At 30.6% G+C, this 21773-nt stretch overlaps 1 protein-coding gene across 1 annotated transcript in view; it reads right to left on the bottom strand.

The window, feature by feature from the left end:
• Positions 1-21773, bottom strand: part of LOC148276455 (uncharacterized) — a gene marked incomplete at its 3' end in the record, with an annotated part of 265755 nt that overhangs the window by 169896 nt on the left and 74086 nt on the right. Inside the window, exons 5-8 of the mRNA XM_088234232.1 lie at positions 15560-15707; positions 9249-9402; positions 6797-6996; positions 3442-3476 (exon numbers count right to left, since the gene is read on the bottom strand). Of these exons, the coding sequence (XP_088090358.1) occupies positions 3442-3476; positions 6797-6996; positions 9249-9402; positions 15560-15707 (537 nt within the window). The remainder of the gene's footprint in view (positions 1-3441; positions 3477-6796; positions 6997-9248; positions 9403-15559; positions 15708-21773) is intronic.

The raw sequence follows: 21773 nt of genomic DNA, 5'->3' as shown, positions 1-21773 counted from the left end.
AAACTACTTATTTAAGTTATTTATTGACAATTGTATATGCCAATATAAACCCTCTTAAAATAGTACAAAGATTAATTATTAAAGTAGTTTTAAGGAAACCCTCAACATTCAATACGGAAAGTCTATATAAAATATTTGAGGTTCATAAAGTAGACACTCTTTATAAAATAAATTCCATTATAAAAAATAGTAAAGAAGAAAAAATAAAAAATATCTCTCCTTTCAACATTATTTATCATAAATCACTCTCCTTTCAACATTATTTTCTACTCTTCCATCTCTTGAAAACATACTTTCTAGATACACAAATTCTTCTACTTGTTCATTCGTTTATTGAGACATTCGTTGTTTACATTTATTATGCAGTCAGTAACCTCACTATTCCTTTCAAATGCCATCACTTTTTACTTATTTTCGTTCATCGCCAATTCGCTCTCCAGGCATACATCATACATTCTAGAGACTATCTGTTGTAAATCATCTTCGCTGCTTGCTAACAGAACTGCATCATCAGCATACAACAAGCAGTTTATTGAAAAATTATCAATTTTTGCTCCAATACCCATGCATTCTATCTCTTTCATACAGTTGTCCATGTATAGATTAAACAACCATGGTGATCATGCACATCCCTGTTTCACGCCTTTTGAGATCGCAAATCAAGATGTAAATCCCCCATTAACTCTTACATACGCTGAACTCTCCTCGTAGAGAGACGATACTGCACGTATAAGTTGATTGTTTACTCCATTCTTTTAAAACACGCCCCACGATTCAACTATTTGAGATAGTAAATTTGTTTAATTCAGCAGAAAAAGTTTTTTTTAATCTTATCCAACGAACCCTTTTCTTGCCAATATATATTTTACGATACATACATGATCTTACTGTTTTTCATAAACTGAAACACGAATAAAACGGCATTCAGTTAAAACTGCTTAGCCATAATTTGCATTGATATGATAACTTATATTTACGTATAAGTTATTAATTTAAAAGTACTTGGTACACTTCCACTTATTTGATTGACCAATTAGCGCTTTCACTCTCTAATGGGCAGCTTCAGACTGGTGAATATTATACACTGTAAGGATACCGCGCTCAATGTTTGAGAAGTACTTGAATTACCTAAATTGAAAAATGATTTGCCGTCCCACATATTAACTTAAAACTGTTTAAAATTATTCATTAATTAACGCCATTAGGACATTTTTTATGAATTATAAATGTTTCATCTTTTAAAAAAAATTATATATATATAAATATATATATATATTATATATTATATATTTTATATACAGAATTACACAAAATAAATTAAAAAAGGTTTTTTATATTTTATTATACGGTATACAATACAAATAAATTTGTTCGTGTGAACTTGTTGACTAAAATTCGTCACTAAAAGATTATTCGCAAAAGTTGGGAAAGTATCATAAAAAATGACAATTTTGTTTTTTCGGCAGTACATATTATATTCCCGGCACATGCGGGTCATAGGTATGTGGTATGTTGCGTTATTCATTTATTTATACATATATAAGGGCGGGCATATTACCTTAAGGCAATTTCTTCCTACCTAATATATATATTTACATATAAGTTATTAATTAAAAAATACTTGAGACACTTCCACTTATTTATTTGACCAATTAGCGCTTTCACTCTCTAATGGGCATCTTCAGACTGGTGGATATTATACAGTGTAAGGATAATTTATATAAAACAAAATATTATATTTATTAAGTGTAGGTACATTTAAAAATTAAGTTAAAAGAGATACAATGTGCACAATTTAATGGAACAGAGTGGGACAAATTATTGAAACATGTGCTGGCGGTGTACTGTAAGAGAGGATTCTATTCCATAAAAAACATTTATTGTTTTATTATAATGTACAGGGTCCAACTAAGGGGGCTAATAAGGGTGAGTTTTTAAATTCTATCTGCTGATTTATTAAAATTCTATCGCTATTGCTAAGCGCTAATTGGTCAAACAAATAAGTGAAAGTGTACAAAGTATTTTTTAATTAATAACTTATATCTAAACATAAGTTATAACATCATTACAATGGAATTCCATCAAGGCTTGTCAATAAATCATTTAAATCAAACATAATTTTCATTATCACAACTCACGTCATAGGTTAAATGTGTGTACTGTTTATGAAATTTGTTCAATTGGTCAATATAAATTGTTTATGTTTTTTATGATTATTTTAGTTTATATTTATTTATTTTGTTCATTAACGCCCAAAAGGCATTTACAAAAAATAAAAATGAAATACATGCTAACATACTAAATAATAAACACAGAATATACAGAAAAAATATGTGAAATGAGTTAAAAAGGATATAATATAAAGTTTTACAAAGTAAAAAAAAAAACAATAATAACAAAGGTATGCAAGAAATAACAGTAAGCGTATAAACAAAAAATGCATAGATATAAGCTTATGAAATAAATTCTGTAAAGCAAACAACAAATAAAGTGTTACGGTAAGCAAGAAAGACCTTTTTAAGTTAAATTAATAAACAAGCAAGCATGTATTATCACGAAAAAATAAGAAATAAAAAAATGTATCTATGAAATGCGTATTTGTCAATACTACAATGCAATTCGATATAATAGTAAAAAATAAAAAACAAGTATAAGGTAATAAAAATAAACAAGTAAATATTTTTTTTATTGTATATTATGTTTATGATAATTAGGTTAATTGGATTAATTACTTTTTTATTGTTATTATTATGTTTATTTTGTTAAATAGCTAATTTAAGGCATATTTCACATTTTCTCAAATGTTTCTCTCGGCACGGGACACCCTGGTGAGGGAACATTATTCCGTATATAACAAACATTTAACCAAAAAAAAATATGTAAAATATTAATATATATCCACTTACCGACTTTTTATATATAGCGGTTTCAAAACGTACACATCTTTTCGTCAGGACACTAATAACACTAACATGTAAATACTAAAATACTGGTTCACCATTACCATCACCGTAGTACATATAGTATTTACGAAATAATACATAAATTACATGCAGAGTTAAAGGGGTACAAACACCGCCATATCCGAACACGCACTAAAATTAAGTTAATAATATTTAGCTTTATGTTTCAAAATATTTTGTGCTGGGGGTTTGGAAGGGGGGGGGGGGATAAAAAGTTACAAGATTAGTTAGTTTTAAATAAAAATATATATTAAAATGATATTTGATTATTCATTACCGGAATATTCGTTTTTCAAACTTTTTTAATTTGAAACACCTTAAACAAAAAAACATATTTATTTTTGAGATTCTTAAGCCTTTTTAACCATCAAATGCATAAAATAACGGCTTAACAACACTTATACGAAAAACCGCGCTAGTTTTTTTTATTCATTACTTTAAAAAATATTTTTTTAAATCGAAAAAAATAAGCACTTACATTTTTCTCGTAAAAAGCTGGATCGTCTTCCGGCACTGAAAAAATAAGACAACTCTTAGTTTACTTATCAATTTAATATAATTCCGTTAAGCTCGTTCAACCCGGGCAAGGAATAAATTCTATAAGTATTTTCTGAAAGAAAACATATTCCATAGTAGGGTTTTTATGAGCAGTGGGTAAAATATTTATAAATATTCAGAATTCTGTGTAAAAAGGGGAAAAATCTGGGCTGAAATTGTTCAAGGATTATCCCTGACAAGCTAACGCAAAAAGGCACCTTGAAATCGCAAAACACGCTATCGATAACATGATTAAATTAATTAATTATTAACAATATTTTGAGTTTGTCCAAATTTTTGTTGACAAAGACTGGATTCAACTCCCTGGGGAGCTGTTCATATTAACATATTACAACAGAGATGAAGAACATTTAAGAGAAGGTAATATAGAAGTCTAGGCATCTACAGGGCTTATGACATGTCAATGGCTGGTTTAAGTGGCCACTTTGCACACTGTGTAACATTCACCATTCTGCCTATATTTAAACATCTATATTCCTTCAATTCTTTCATCTGTTGATGTTTGTGAAATTAAAGAGCTGAAACCTTTATTTATGCGGGTGAGATTCATCTAATTGAATTATTTCACCTACATACTAGGCAACGCCTGAAAATGTTATTTTTTCAATTTCTATACATCTTCATGGACCAGGTAATTTATCAACAATATTTAAACAAAATATAATTTAATATGGGATTGCCCTGAACTATTATCTCTCATCAACTTCAGGGTACCTGGAAGAATGACTAGACAGGTACCACCGTTTTGTAGCAACAAGTCGCGGACAGTGTATACTTGTAATAAATAGACGTTATGAACTCGGCAATAGTTATTCCCACGTATCTGATATATTTATAGTGTAGGGTATTGTTTCTATAGAACAAACCTTTTGAACGTTTTCAAAGATGGTGAATGGTAATTATATTATTTTTTTATGCATTTCATAATATATACAGTTTTTTGTTCACGTTGCCCAGCTGCAGCTGTATGAAACAGTACTTATGATTTTCTTGCTGTATTACTGTAGAATGTTTTATTATTTAATCTTTCTACTGAATATTCTGTGTAATTTGTAGGTTTATTGTTTTTTTATAAATCTTGGGTATAAGAAAATTTATGTTTAAAAAAAATAAAAATATTAAGCTAAATATGTTAGTATTATAAATGTTTGTAAAAGGCAGATTTGCCGTTTATGCTAATAAAATAAAAGAATATTCCACTGTATGGAGTTTAGGATTGGGTGGGTCTCATGTGTTTTTTTTTTATTATTTAGATTTAAATGTTTTAATATTTGCTATTGATTTTAAGATTTCTAAAACATTTTTATCAAACTTCCCATTATATAAATAATTATCTAAAACTGCGGTTGTACTGCATCTCAGTAAATTGAAATTATCACTGTATTTTTTCATTGAAAGTTTGTACAATAGATTATTTTTTAAAGACGTCATAATTTATTTTTTTTCAAAAATAAATATTTACGTTCTTATAATTTACGCAAATATTTGATTTTGAGGACCATTTTCAACGAGTTGTAAGTAACTCACTTTTAGAAAATGGGAATCAAGTTAGGGTAGAGTGGGATTTGAACCACAGACCTTTGATTCGTGAGTCCGAGACACTAGCCTAGACTACAATCCGATTAAAAATTATAAAATTAAGGGTATATGTAGTTCTTTAAAAATAAAAATTGAAGGGTAAGTTCGAGGCTTTTTCAATATAATTTTAGCGATTGCTTTTTATGCAATCAAAAGTGGACGTAAATTTGTTTTTGTTTTATTTTAATGTATAAAGACGATATTTAACTATGTTTATTCGGAAAAAAAACAATTGCAAATTCTATATTATTATTATTCAAGGAGATGATTAGGGTATTTTTCGGACCATATGACGCACTTTTTTACTATGGAAATTCAACCATAAATTGGATAGCGTTTTATGGTCCGATGCGTCTTATCGTCCGCAAAATATGGTATATTTTTTAATACTGTCAAGAATATTCTATCACTGTCAATATTTCTTCCCAAGAATCAAGTGACAGATAACTATCAAAAACAAAATCAAAATCTGGCTGAAGCCTTATTTGTAAAAATCGTAAATCCCAAACTATATTTTTTTCAGGGGAGAGTAAAAACAGTTTTTACTTTAGTAACGTTTTAATTTTAAATAATGCATTACTTTAAAGTTTTACACACACATATATAGAAAAATGAATAAAATTTCCTAACTCATCGTGCTGATATTTACTATTAAATCTAGAAGTATTGCGCACATGGCCATATTCTAATGTCTGCTTTTATAACCATAATAAAATTGTGTTGTGTTGTATATATATCTTTTTTCAGTCATATCACTCCACTACTTCGGGAATAGCACTGGCTACGTTTTCCACAGAGGGTGGAATACAAACTCTGTTGGCTTATGTATAAGTCACTGCACAACTCTGCTCCAGAATATCTAAGGGAACTCTGCATTCCAGACGAACTAGCTGACAGACGTCTAACGCTTAGATCAGCTACATCAACGTCGAAAGGAAAAGTTATTATACCTCTACGCAATCGAGCATTTACGGTCGCAGGCCCTACGGCATGGAATGCTCTCCCAGCAGAGGCAGAGGTACGAAACTGTGAGAGTGAAGTGATGTTTCGGAAGAAACTTAAAACCCACCTGTTTTCTAAATCATTTGAATAAATTCTTAGCATGTGGTGGAAAAGTAGTATGAAAAAGTACATTATTTTTCTTAAATTAAAAAGTTAAAGTTAAAATTAAATATATATCTTTATATAATCACATTGTAAAGCGCCCTTGAGGTATTATATTACGAAAATGGCGCTATATAAGTAATCCATAATTATTATTATTATTATTATTTAAAATAAAAATACGCTCACTGTCTTAAAGCGGAGAAGTAGGCAGTTTAGTACTTAAAAAAATATTTGTTTAAAAATATATAAGTATGTAAATAGATAGATAAATTGATTGCTTGTTTTTAATTTAATGTTTTGTATTTTATTTAATGTTAAACAAAGTAAAGACATTTTTATCTAGAACTAGGTACTAAGTACTAGTCACTTTCACCCATGTCATATATCGCATTTACGAGTGCGGCCGCCTTGTAGGTTCCTAACTTCTTATGTAACAAATCACCAATGTCTTGATATTTATTGCGCGGAATATAATATTTATTAATGACTGCATTTTTCCCGAATGAAAATGAGTGAATCGTAGGGAAAAAAGCCGTTATAACATTTGTATGCCAGTTTTATTACAAAACTAAATATCACGGTTTAGTTACCTTTGATTGTAAAGTTTCCTACTGGCCCAGTGCATCCATTGTTAACTATTTGGACCCTCACGAGGTAGGACTTTCCTTTGGTGATGTTAGCCCTGATCGCCTTGCGGTACAGTCCAAACTCTTGGGCAGAGACGATGACGACCTTGTCGTGACCGTACCAGGGTTTGATGGTTGGAGATGACACCTTCTGCTCTCCAAGACTATAAAAAATAACTTAAATAAATCGAATGAAAGCGCATAGTAAAAACTTAAACAACATTTTTTTCACAATAAAGTGCAGTTTTCACTCCACTGTTCTTTATTTTTAATTTACATATTTATTTATTTATATACGGCATTTCTACCATTTACGTTACATGTTATTAAAATAGTGTTTATGAAATAATATTATAACACTTATTATATAAACACAAAACATATTTTATAATAACTGATTTTAAACATATTGATTACTATATTTTTATATTTGAAGCACTTTTTGGATAATAATCTAATTTATTAAAATATTAAAACTGTGTTTTTTTATGAGTACCACTTTATTTTTATAATTTAATGGCGAACTAGTTTTGGCAAAACACCATGCCTTCTTCAGGGTAAATAACAAATAGCCATAATATAAATTGTTGACAGGGGGGTAGAGTGAATGTGGCTAAGGGAGAAAAGATGGGGTAGAAACTGGGGGTTTATGTGTGAATTAAGGGAGAGAGAAAATATTCAAAATAGGACTATTGCTTAAATTTATTTAATCGTTAATAATATTCAGTTTTTCTAGGAAAGGCTATAAGAAAGGCTCTATAGATAAATAACGATTTAAATGTTCTACAATATTTTGAGTTTGTCATAATTTTTGTAGCCAATGATGGGTCATGAACTCTATAGATGCCTAGACTCCTATATTACCTTCTCTAATACGTTCTTTATCTCTGTTGTAATATGTCAAATTTAAATGTTGTTAATAATCAATTAAATTTAAACAATAATTATATTTTAAATATTCCAGACATAAACCCCCAGTTTATACTCCCTCCCTCCCTTCTCCCTTAACCACACCCACTCCCACCCTCACTGTTTAAATTTAACATTATGTTAGTTTAAAATTAACCCTGAAGAAAGCATAGTGTTTTGCTGAAACTATTTTGTTATTTAATTATATAAAATAAAGTGGTACTTACACATAAAAAACTAATTAATAAAAACTTATTCCATTTTAAGTTATCAATAAAATAACTACATATGTACATTACACATATTATAACTATTTCAACCCAATCTATTTTAGTTAATTTTATCTTTTTGCCAAGAATGTATGCGTAAATTTGCTTTTTGTATATTGGTAGGATGAATTAAATGTTTTATTTATTTATTTTTTTTTTTTTTTCATATTTTTCGCTTACAAACTATAATTAATAATAAAAATAATGTGACCTCACTGGGGTTTCTCGTGCCGAGGACACTTAACAATATACTTTTTTGAAATTACATTTGAGAATAAACAAAGAAGACTAACTTAAAAAACAGAGATAATTAACAAATATTCAGACAGTTTTAAAAACAAGGTATTTATGTAAATCTATATTATTTATATTACAAAACACACAATGAAAATAACAAAAACCTAACTTGAGCTTTCATTTTTTTTTTTTTTTAAAGAAATATTTGCGTTCTTATGATTTAACCAAATATTTAATTTTAAGGGCCATTTTCAACGAATTGTAAATAACTCACTATTAGAGGGAATCAAGTTGGGGTGGAGTAGGATTCGAACCACGGACCTTTAGTCCGTGAGTTCGAGACACTAGCCACAGGACCACAACCCGATTCATTCAAGATCATTTTGAAGGTTTTTCATGTTAATGGCGGTTTGTGGGAGATCATGGAACAACTTTGGAATAACGCAATTAATTGTTCGCTCTCCGAAGTAATTTGTAATTCGGGGAACGATCAGGGAGCCCTTAGTTTTTAATCTTGTATTGTGAGTGTGGGAATTTTTTTTTTTATATTTCGGATCAACAAAATTATCTACAATCAATTTGTAGTCACAAAGTTGTTTTACCGGCTGGACATTACAGAATTTAAACAGTAAATATTTTTAGAATAAATACAAAAGTAATTTTTTACCACACTTCTAACACTTCTAGTTTCAGGTATACTGAATAACCCATCATCAGGAGTAAATATAATACTAAAATATACATATTTGTACTTAGGTACTGATAGGGTCGGGTGGAAGGGGCAAGGCGGTGTGAGGTGGACGAGGTGCTCTAGCGTCGCGCGTCGTAGCCTAGCCGGTGCGGTGCGACTGGTTTTGTGAATGGAGGATCGCAGGTTTTTTATTTTATTTATCGACCCTCCACGAGCTTACCGTTGCAACTTCCAATACAAACAAAAAATATAATTTTAGGATATAAGTATTTTTATACGGAATAAAAAAATAATAAAAATATATAAATACCTTAGTATAAACTGTGACTGTTGATGTGAATCCAATTGCATGGACCTGTTGTACAGCCAGGTTACGTTGATTGAGTTATTTTGTACGTCCACTTCTAACGAAGGCGCAATTATTGAAGGAGAAGAATTACAGGCACACACACTACCAATGCAACCTGAAATAGAAACCAATCAATTTTTTTTTACATAAATATCCAAAAATTAAACAACAAAATTTATTAGATTTATTACAGAAATTAAGAGCCTCTTTGTGAAGTAAATATGGAAGTCTATAAGTATTTACATGTGAAAGGTACGAGATATAAAGGATAGTCAATTTTTATGTGTTTTGAACTTATAATGCCATCTCATGAGAATTTACATGATCTTCATTTTTGACCAATAAAACTTGGCATAAAAACTGCATTTTTCAAGATTATTGGAAAAGAAAAATGCATACAGGTGACAAAAGATTAATGTCAGTTAAATAATGGAAATAAAGGATGAACGTCACTTTGACATGTAGCGAATTTTTTCGAAGCTTTTGACCATAGGATTAAAAATAGTCCAGAAACCGCGTACGCACATAAAACAGAAGGCGATTAAACTACTCATAAATGTTTATGGTTTGACCCATTAGTTTCTTTGTAGACGTCGCTCAGTACGCAACTACTGATTTGAATTCAACTATGCCCAGTTGCGTCTTTTTAAAGTGTAGAAATACTGCTAGGATCGTAAAGAAACAGGATGGTATCACATTTCATTTATAATTAGCAAACGAATGTTAAAGTAGCAAATGCATTACTCAAAAATTGAATTATTTTTCCATCTGTCAGATTGTCGAAGAAACAAAATGGAAATTTCGTTAGTGTTGCCAGGGTAGTAAATTTGTTTACCCTACTTTGCTCATCTAATGCTAGAACTAATGAAAATTAGACTTCGGATTGAACAACGCCGGGGGGGACATTTGAAAACGACACTATCTTTAAAACATCGAATATTATTTAACATGATATAAAAATATCCGTTTTATGTTAAATAAAATTTGGTTATTTATTTTAAGTTCAAAGTTCATAAATTCAATTTACTCTTATTAAATGACCCTTTACCTACCTACTATGTTGTGTCAATCAATGTTTCCGCGTTCACAATAAAATTTTACTTAATATTTGTCTTATGATTATTTTTTTCCCATCACGCAATATTACGCGGCGACATCACGAATGCGCGCGGTGAAAGTAGGCCATAGTAGGGGTTTTGTTAGACACAGTCCGATGTATTCAAATATGATTCTACGCTCTTTCTGGACTATTCTTAATTATATGCTTTTGACAGTTGGTGTCAGAGTGCTCTTTTAATCACAATATTTTTATTTATTAATCACAATATTTAACAGTAAAAATGAATATTTTATATAATTTACAAAAGTATGGAGTCACCTGCATTTGTATGAACTACTCATGATGGCGGTGTTATTGATAAAAAAGCTAGAAAAAGACCTAAGTACAGACGAATGACAGACGTTCGAAAAGGATTCAATCCTCAGAGACATAAGACTAAGAATAATTGCCGTTGTATAAGGCTGAAGTTCTTTCTGAATGTTCCAGAATCGGCAAGGAAACAATTAATTAAAACATTTAACTGACTGAAATCTGTGAATCAACTAAATATATCATTTTTTGTATTCATTAAATTGGCAAAGGTAGCAAGCACAAAGAAGACGTCGAGAAGAAAAATTTTCAATTTTTCCCTTCATTAGTTATAATTATTTTTCTATTATTTTTGTTTTTCCATTATTCATTATCCAAGTATAGTCAACATATAACGATAAATTTTGTTTTAATTTACACCTTCACAAAACTACCAATGTAATATGTACTAGATATTGAAGATTGACATCCATCCTTAATCTCCTGATTACTACTGACATCCACCTTTTATGTTCTGTATATTGGGGACTTGAGTTAAAAAATATTTGAATATTGTTCAAAGATATAATTTAAAGGCAATGAGTTCTGTTTTGGATGATAATGTATAATTTATGGAAGATATATCAAGAAGCTCCATAAAATTTATTGGTTTATTTCAATGTTCAAGAGGTTTAAAAACTTCAAAACATTATATCTCTAAACTTGCTATTTTGACATCCAGCTTTTATATCCTGTACCCTTCATATATTTTTAACCCTATCAACGGTAACAGGGTAAAAACTGCCTACGACTATTCTTAAGGTAGGATTACATTGTTTCGTTGTTTTGTGTTGGTCTGTCGTGATGATGAGTCGAGGTAGATTTTTTATTATTTATTTTTTATACAAAACAAGTGCATGAGGGTACTGAATGTGAGGCAACTTTACCTAAAAGAGACACTGACACACTTCTGGTCAAACAATAAGGAGAGGTCTCAGTAAAACATTTGTACGAGGTTTTCCCAGGGAATGAATTATGTCAAACTCAAAACCCGGACGACTTACTCAAAGACACTTCTCCTTTATTGCACCGAGAGAATTTAATATTTTGAAAAAGCGTGTTCCTCTCAAGGACAAAATCTAATCAAATATCGTGCAATTATGTAGGGGCTATGCTCATTTAGAATGTTTTAAGTACTCACTTAAGAATACAGGTAAACGTCATTTTTTGCCAGTTTTACCGATTTTATGTGGGGATCCCCGGTTCGGCCGACGTCAGACGACAGTAGGCGCCGCGATTCTAATAGAAGACACACTTTTACGTTTTATTATATTATCGTGTACGTGAGCAGCCTATTCTGTGTGTGAAATTATTTTAGAGTTAGTTATCGTTTTGTTTTTAAGAAAAATAAAAAGGTATGAATATAATTTTATTTTTTTATTATTAAAATTAAAAGAATATTAAAAGATTTGTAGTTTATGCTATGATTCTGCAAGAAAGAAAGCAACAATCAAAGCAAATGAAATTGGAGGATTTTTTCAAAAAAATGGGAGAATTTAATTTAGTAGGGGAAGAGTGTACAAATTGACATAGGCGGCTAAAATGAAATAGTAATCATATCTCAGAAACCAAACTCTTGGTCATGTTTGAACCTGCACATGAATAAGCTCTGGTACGATACATGAATACTCACCAATATTTAGGACGCTTATGGCGACCGCCCGAGAAGGACGTGTTGCGGGTTACTTTTTGAAATAAAACAATATTTTTGTTGCGCGGACACCGAAGGTATTATTATTATTTTATTTGTATTATCCTACAACACAAACTGAAAGGATATGTTATGTCATTGTTAATCTTCATGAAAAACTATAATTTTGTTAAAATTTACTAAGTGCAATGTGATATTTTTTAATGTTTTTAAAAACTTACGTAGTAAGGCAAAACGACATATGTACCGGTAGGGTAAAATGACATACTATGTCATTTTTCCCCACTAAATAATTTTATTTCTTAAAAAGAATAATAATGCTTCGCAATTATGTGCGTAAAACATGACATTTGAATTCATGACAGTAAACAAGGTATATGTAAAAAAAAAAATATTGATTCAGACACTGGAGACCTTCTTCTTACAGGCGATGCTCATGCATTTATTGTAATGAGTTATATACGAGATCAAAGCCAGGTGAAACATGGTTAAAATGCATAAAGTGTGGAAACTGGGTTCATGCAGAATGTGCCGGTTTAAATAAAAAAAACAAGATTTTTGTTTGTGAAGTGTGCATTTAATATTTAAGTTCTTTAATATTCATAAAAAAACTTATCGATTCTGTTTTTAAAAAGTGTTGAATAATCATCCCACCTAAGTATATATAGTATGTCATTTTGTACACCCGGTGGGGTAAAACGGATTTTTGCAGTATGTTTTTATTTTTGTATTTTTATTTGATAGATTTGTATTTTTTCCTACAACAACAGTGCTAAGATGTTAAAAAATAGTGTACATTTTGAACCAAAAAGATTTTTTACTAAACATGTTAACATTTTTTTTTTTTTCATTTTACAAAAAACCTATGACATTTTGTACACCCTTCCCCTATTTATTGTAAAAAAAATCTTCACTTATATCAAGATATTATTATTTATTTTGTAAACGAATTTAAACTGTATTCATTAAATACATTTATAATTTATTTTGATATATATATGGGATATGTATTAAATAAATATATTAGATTGTTCTTAAAATTTTGACACGGAACCTAACCTTATATCTTCCTTTACATAAGTGTTCATTTTACGCCGATTTTTTTCACGCCGGTGTCTCTTGGAACGGAACCCCGGCGTAAAACGACGTTAACCTGAAATTGTAATTATTTATTTCATTTCAATTATATTAAAACAACTTGTTTAAACCGATCAAATAAAAAATAAATTGTTTGAAAATGATATTTATTCTTTTTAAATCCGAAATTCGTAAACCAACCCCTTTTCTAGTAAAAGTTTCTGACAAGCTATGTTTGACATTATTAGAAAAAATATTTGAAACGGGTTAGATTTTAATATGAATTCAAGGCACATTTTATTTTTCGGCAGAAAAATATACGTAACATATTATGACTTCTAAAAGTACACGGTTTCCGCATTTAATCATATTATATTTACAGGATCTAATGTATCCAAATACATATTTGTATTAAAACATATAATAAAAGTATTTTCCATCATCTTCCGTTATTCTACTCGCACCAAGTTGTGCATAGGGCAAGTTTTTTTAATAAAAGAAATAACCCGCTAAGCATCAATTTTAGAGGCTTGTCAGCAGGTAGTAAAGATAAGTTATAGTAGGAAGTTATAAAAAATATACTCCAACTCCCAAACCAATGAAGTTCATAGATGTTTTTATTTATTTTTATTTTTTAAATTAGAATAATAAACTTAGCTCAACATGTGTTTTTTTTAAAGGGCTATAGATGTTCAAATATGGGCAGAATGGTGAATGTTACACAGTGTGTAAAGTGGCCACTTAAACCAACCATTGACAGGTCATAAGCCCTGTAGACGCCTAGACTTCTATATTACCTTCTCTTAAATGTTCTTCATCTCTGTTGTAATATGTTAATAATAAGGGTCTATGAAATATATATTTATTTATTTATCTTTTTGTGCATAATGTTATTTGTACATTGGCGAACTTATTACCAAATGGAAATTTTTTCCAACCAACCAATAAAATAAAGGTTTTGTTTTTATAATTTAATTTACAGAACATATTTAATAGAAAATAAAGATTAAAAAGCTAACGAAATATAAAAATATAAAAAAACGTATTTGTTTGTGAGTTACCTTAAATCAAAACTATTTTTCAGTGGAAAAGGGAAAAAATAGGGAAAAGGAAAGGAGGAGAGATTAAGGAAGAGAAAGGAGATGTTTCTTCAGACGTGATTTAAATCTTCGATGGTGGATAGGAGATGATTCCACAGTCGATGCCGCATGGACACTATATGAGTTAGAGAAGAAAGAGGAATTGTGGATGGGTATTAAGAGAGTGCCTTGAGAATTAGAGCGAAGAGGTAAACCATGAACTGATAAGCGTTGAAAATTTTCGCGGAGAATATAGGAGCGTTAGGACGATGAAGTGCATTGAACAGAAGTGAGAAGGAGTGATAGTCTCTCCGCTGTCTAATTTTGAGCCATTTCAGTTGCCTACGATAATCAGAAATGTAGTCATATTTCCTAAGACCAAAAATGTACCTAATGCATGTATTCTGAAATCGTTCAAGTTTATCGAGTTGCTCACAGCTTAAATAATAATACGGTCGAGTATAAAAAAAAAATGCTTATTGGTAGTATATATATATTTTTTTAATTTTAAAAGATATATCTACGTTCTTATAATTTACCCAAATATTTCAATTTTTGTGGCCATTTTCAACGAGTTGTAAATAACTCACTATCAGAAAATGGAAATCAAGTTGGGGTAGAGTGGGGTTCGAATCTCGGACCTCTGATCCGTGAGTCCGCAACACTAGCCACGGGACAACCCGATTCAAATTTTAAATTCCCGCAAAAACGGTTCACTGCATTGGCTTCGCCCCTAATACGTCACGATTCAGTTAAATTTTGAGCTTTGTTAGCAGTTAAATTCAAATAGAACATTGTCGCGAATCTTGACGCCATAGTTGTCAAGGCTAAACATGTCGCATTTTTGTAAGAACATACTCGTATTTTTAAACAATTTCATTTAAAGAAATACGTATGAGAACATTTCTCTACAATATCCATTTTGATTTTGAAAATACAATTAATGTTTCTAAATTCATTTCACATATTTTAATCGGTGTTCGTAGTATGTGATATTTCCCTATTTTTGCTGTCTCTACGCTCTAGTATAGATACAAATAAACCAGAATAAAATTACCTGGCAATGAAACTTCAGTCGTTAATATATCTTTTCCATTCCAGGGAGACGACGTTAGCTGAATCCTGTAGGAACAGCCAGGCTTGATGCTGCACTCGTCTCCTTCCACGGAAGAATAGCGTCCAGGAATCAAGGACCATAAAGAAGACTGAAACAAAAAAAATCACTTTTTTAAGAAATGCTTACGCATTCCTATAATTCGGGGGTTAAGGGTCACAAGGGCGAAACTACAAAAACACAGTTTTGAGATAAATGATAAAACAGTTTTCAAAAAATAATACTGTCTTTTAAGGGTAACAAATAAAGAAAATAAAAAATACAGTTAATAGAGCATTAAATGTTTTAGAGACAAAAATATGAAACTACGCTTTCGTCTATATGACCCTAACTTGCGCTTACATTAGTAAATTAACAAAATGATGTAAAAGGTGTTTTATTCTTCTGACTTTAAACAAACCGCTTCATTTGTAGTTTCACACAAATTTATCTAGGTAACTACTTATCGGATGAGTTTCATCTTTTTGTCACTAACAGGATATTTTGTTTGGATATCAGATTAGTAGTTAACACAAAACAGCATTTTTTGTAGTTTCGCCCTTATGACCCTAAGCCCCCGAATTTATATATTTCCGAACCGTAAATAACTAAGTTAAAAAATGGGAAACACTTTGTGGTATAGCGGGGTTCGAACTTTGTACCTCTGATCCGCGTCACTACTAAATGACCACAACCCTACGCTTTGAGTATGGAGTTTAAACCTAAAGCCATTTAAATGGCATGTTTGATCATCATAGTCTTTAAAATATAGATTGATTAGAATGACAGTTGTCAGCAAAAGTGCCGACATAATTTTGAAGTAACGTCTAACGAATGATTTATATTGACACACAAAAAAACATTTGTATCTGGCACGTTATTTTTTTTAATACAATGCTTGACATATAAATCAACATAATTATATAAAACCAGCTTTGAAACAAAAAAACTCAAATAAACCTAATTATAAACGATGTTCTTACAAAGTTATGTCAATTTGCAAAAATGTTAGAGATGGGACAAATTGATTAATGTAAATCGATCGAATAAAAAAATAATTCATTTGTTGTTGTTCATGAAAAAAAGTATTTAAGGCATATTTTTAGTAAATAATTGTATTTTTAATAGGCTTCTTTAATAGGTTTTTTTGGCGTTTTTGAATCAATTTTCGGAAACAGGGTTTCATGTTTGCATAAAAAAACTGATCAAATCGATTTGATCGGTACATGATTAGTGATCTGTAATTTTCCATCACTAGTTACATTAGTTTAGCAGCTTTCATTTTAATCAAACTAATTTTAAGGACTAAAGCTGGTTTTTTAACCAATTATATCACCTATGGCTCATATGTGTCGGGAATATAATATATACTGTCGAAATAACAAAATTGTTATTTTTCATGATACTCTAACGTTTGCGAATAATCTCTTAGAAATAAATCTAACGTATTAAGTTCATACGTGCAACTTAATTTTCGTTTTATTTTATACTGCATAAGAAATTTTAAAAAAATAAAAAGAAAAAATCAAATGTATGTAATTCTATCTATTTTGTATAATTCTATAACATAATTGAAAATACATATGAATGTGAAATTGTGTCGACAAATACCTTTAAATTGTATGTTTTCTAGTATGTATCTTTGTTGAATTACCTCATAAAATAAAATAAAATAAATTAAAACCGGATGTAGATAAATACTGGATTAAACTTCAACAGTGTTTTGAGTATGTCCAAATGTTTGGAAAAATACTTTATTTCCTCTTTCGTTTTTTAAATGTTAAATTTATTGCAACAGAGAGGGAAAACATTTTTGAGAAGGCAATATGGAAGCCTTGTCATTCGCAGTGCAGGCAATTGGTAAAATAAACCAAAGTAGAGAACAAAATGCCGAACACTCCTCTAGTGGAACGGCCCGTTGACTACTGCCAACAGGCCGGCTTCTCCTGAAGAGTTTTAAGTGGTTTCCTCTTCACATGAGCAAATGCTGAGTCCCCGATTGGCCCACTTTAGTATGTTCTTCCTGATCCCAACAGTTTAGATAAATTTCAAGGAATTTAATTGCAGAAAAACCACTTTTTTAAATGTAAACCTTGTATATTATACGCAAGGAAAAAAATAAAGCAACTCCCATTTTGAAAAAAAAGTCATTCACGGGACATTACATTATAAAGGTGCCAGCTCTTTTATAGAAGCATATAATTGTTTTTTTTCTGCTGCAAACGAAAACTTGACATTGGTTCTCTATTTGCTGAGAATTTCAGGAACACTATTGGCTTGAGACTTCGCATTTTGTAGGTCGCTGTCCGCTATGGCTATACGCATGTCATTCACAAAGGCATGCGGGCAGATTCTATACACTTCTGAAAGTTCCAGAACTTCATAAATTATTATGTTCCATAAAGTAGTGCCCAGAACAGAGCCTTGGATATCGTTTCGTTTCATTATCGTTTCTTTTCATCATAGTCTTCTATTTCAGTAATGCGGTTTTCTAAGTAACTATGTAACTAAAACCAAAAATTTATATCTTTTAATGTATTTCCTTTTTTCTCAGATTTGTCATTATGACAGGCCACCTCTTTTATCAAATGAAATAACAAGTACAATTTTTTTGTTGTCTCTTTCCTTCTGAATAAAATAAGTTAATGCATTAAGGGCATCTTCGGCATTTAGATATTTTTAAAATTTTTAGTAAATACCAAGCAACTCTTGCACAAAGTATCAGTAATGTACGTAATGTAAGCATATGCTAAATTGGTTTGTCTTTTCTTTTTCTTTTCTTTTCTTTTCTTTTCATGGTCATGTCATACCACATTAATGTGGTATAAGCTTTTTAATAATTAAAAAAGGAATGGCCTCCGCTCAGACGCTGAAGTCTTTGTGGGCATTTTTTCATTTATTTAATAGCTTAATTTTAAGATGTATTTTTTTAAAGTGTATTTTTGTAATTAAATTTTTATGTAAATAATACATGTATGGAAAAAAAAAACAAATGAAAATATTTTTTAAATGCCATAAACCGGTAGAAGACCAATTGGACGATAAGATTTTACTTCATGATAATCGTCTTTCCCTGTTTTTAGGCAACGATTATAATATAATACTATATACTTTACCGTAGTTATAGAAACATTTTAGTGTTTCCCATCAACATTTTGAAACATGTCTCCACTAATATTGTCATTTCCCTGAGCTTTTGTGTTGTTTAACCTATTTGCCGAACAAACCATTTCGTCAATGGTAATGGAAGGGTCTTTAAAAGATTGGGCATGAGTTAAGTGTCGAAATATCATTTTTGAGGGCATAGGGCATGTCTATGTGTCAATGCATAAACATGAATTTTAATAGACATCTGGACAACACGATTAATCTATGTACATATATAATAGGCAATGTTCGTACTCATATGTGTGTCCTTGATGGGCCAAATAACTACTGGACCGATTTACGTGCAGTTTTCAGCAAAATGTCGATCTTTGCCTTGAGTATATTTATAACTCTTAATATCGTCAATTTATTGAGTAGGAAAAAGTAAGGAGCGTAAATGTTTTTTTCGTCGTTTACCAGGGCTACACTCACCGAGAACGCATTTTCAAAAAACTGGAAAGACATTATTTTTTTTTTACATGAAAAAAAATGAAATGGTTACAAACTCTTGTACGTTAGATTTTTATGGATCCAAACAGATTATTGCCATAAATTCCTAACTTTTTGCAACATTAGATTAAATTTTTGGTAATACTAAAATAATGTTAACTGACATTCAATTTATTTTTGTAAATCATATTATTAAATTAAGTACACCTCCGTTGATTAAAAGAGCAGAGTTTAAAATTTGCAAAAGAAATTATATATTTAAAATTAATTATGTTGAGTTTTGGAATTTAACCATAAAAAAGTACCTATAGTAGGTACTTATTTAAATATAATATTTGAAAATTAATTATTTTAAGTTCTAGAATTTAATCATAAACACGTACCTTAGTACCTTCTTACCAATGAAAAGTTACAACATCTTTTTTACGTTTATTCGAATGGTTTTTACTAAAGATTTTTTAGTAAATTTTTAAAAGGATACCTAATAATGTTTAATCTTAAGAGGAAACGCGGTCCGACTTTTCTTCGTACAAACGTATTCCCGTATTTTTTTAGGGTTAGGCAATAGAGCAGTGATTTTTTTACAAACTAGATATTAGCGTGTTCTTTTGTTTTGTTTTTTGAAAAATCGTTTATTATGGGAACTAGAAACTTTCAAAAACCCGTAAAAAAGCACAGTTTTATCTGCTGGACTTGAGCGCACGGTGTACAAATATAACTATTTTTGAAAAACGCAAAACGTGTATATGCAGAAAATTTATATATCATTCTGAAAATCTGTCTAAAAAAATAACTAAATCAGTTTATGAGGTGCGGAAAACGAGACCCCGAAACGTCGATTTTGTCTATTCCAACAAAAGGTCTGACTCGCAGTTGTCTTTTTCGCACAGTAAAGGGGAGGCATCTGCAAGACAGTGACAGTGTTCGAATGCCTATTTATCAAAAATCTTTGTCCTCACAATTTATGTAAACCGGAAAACAAAAATAATAATGTATACATAAATAGTTATCTAATTTGGAGTATATACAATAATTAGTATCAAACTACCGATTGTGTTAATTTAATTTATTTACTAGGATGTACTCAAATCTAGCAAAAGAAAAGCATTGCCGGGTTCAGCTCGTAGTATATAAATCTATAAATAATTATTTCCTACTTACTCTATAAATTAGATCTTATTTATTAATACATCGATATATTCGTATCTGCAGAAGGTATAAGCAATTTTTCATCACACACAGCAACATATTCCTGCGTAGCATCACGTCTGAGCGTGACAGCCCGGTAGAGAAGTTTTATTCATTTATCTAATTTTTTGAACAAAATATAAAAGCGTAAATTGGCGAGCTTATGCAAAATGGCAATTTCTTCCAATAAAACAACAAAAAAAAGTTTAATTTATAGAACTTAAGTTGCAAAACATATTCAATAGAAAATAAAATAAAATTTTACATTAAAACAGAAATAACAGTTCTAAATTTGTTGCAACAGGGAGAAAAAACATTTTTGAGTAAAGAATACGGAAGTCTGGGCATTTACAGGGCTTATGACCTGTCGTTGGCTGGTTTACGTGGCCATTTTACACACTGTGTAAAATTCACCATTTTGCCAATGTTAAAACATCCACGTTTCCTCAACTCTTCCATCTGTTGACTTTTGCAAGTTAAAAAAGCTGAAACCTTAATCATGTAAGTGATATTTATCCGGCTGAACCATTTTACAATTTTTATACTTCTCTTTTAGCCCGTTAATTTATTAAACAATGTTTTAAGTATGTCCAAATGTTTGCAGACTGGCTGGATTTCCTCCCTTGGGAGTTATATATTCACAGGTGAATGTTACACAGAGTGTAATCCAGCCAACGACTGGTCATAAGCCCCGTAAATGCCTAGACTTCCATAATCTCTTCTCAAAGATGTTTTCTCTCGGTTGCAACAAATTTAGATCTGAATAACGCCAGCCAGTATGCAAACATTCAGATATAACAGTATCTGTATATAAAATTCTAAAAATCAATGCTATTACTCAATGGGACAAAGGAACGAAGAGAAAAGGAAGATAGATTAAGGAAGAGAAAAGAGATGTTGTTTCAGACGTGATTTAAACAAAGATATTGCAATAACATATTGATAGTGGATGGGGGATGATTACCGCATGAACGCTTTACTACCGTGCAGAGCCGAAACCGCCCCAACTCACATTTTATCTTTTTTGAGTTATTTATTGATTCGTAGTCCGCATTCAACTAGCCATAATATTACTGAAAGGTTGTAAATTAAATACCTGCCCATGCACTATTAGAAAATGGAAATCAAGTTGGGGTAGAGTGGGGTTCAAACCTCGGACCTCTGATCCGTGAGTCCGCAACACTAGCCACGGGACCACAAACCGATTCGTTTCCAATTTAAAAATATTTTTTATCATCATCATCATTCCCTTTTCACACCTAATGGTGAATAGGATACTGTATTGTTACACCAATCGCAGCGAATCTTAATCAGTTTTGTTACATGATGATCAGTCTTGCGCTTCAGATGCCAGTCCGGGGACTATGAAATATTCTGGTTTGAAAACACCTTT

The sequence above is a fragment of the Micrasema longulum genome, unplaced genomic scaffold, assembly GCF_059751315.1.
Source record: "Micrasema longulum isolate JH-2025_06_02 unplaced genomic scaffold, ASM5975131v1 h1tg001216l, whole genome shotgun sequence".
Classification (NCBI taxonomy): domain Eukaryota; kingdom Metazoa; phylum Arthropoda; class Insecta; order Trichoptera; family Brachycentridae; genus Micrasema; species Micrasema longulum.
The sequence above is the reverse complement of the archived record's forward strand: the minus strand, read 5'-3'. Positions and strand labels throughout refer to the sequence as shown.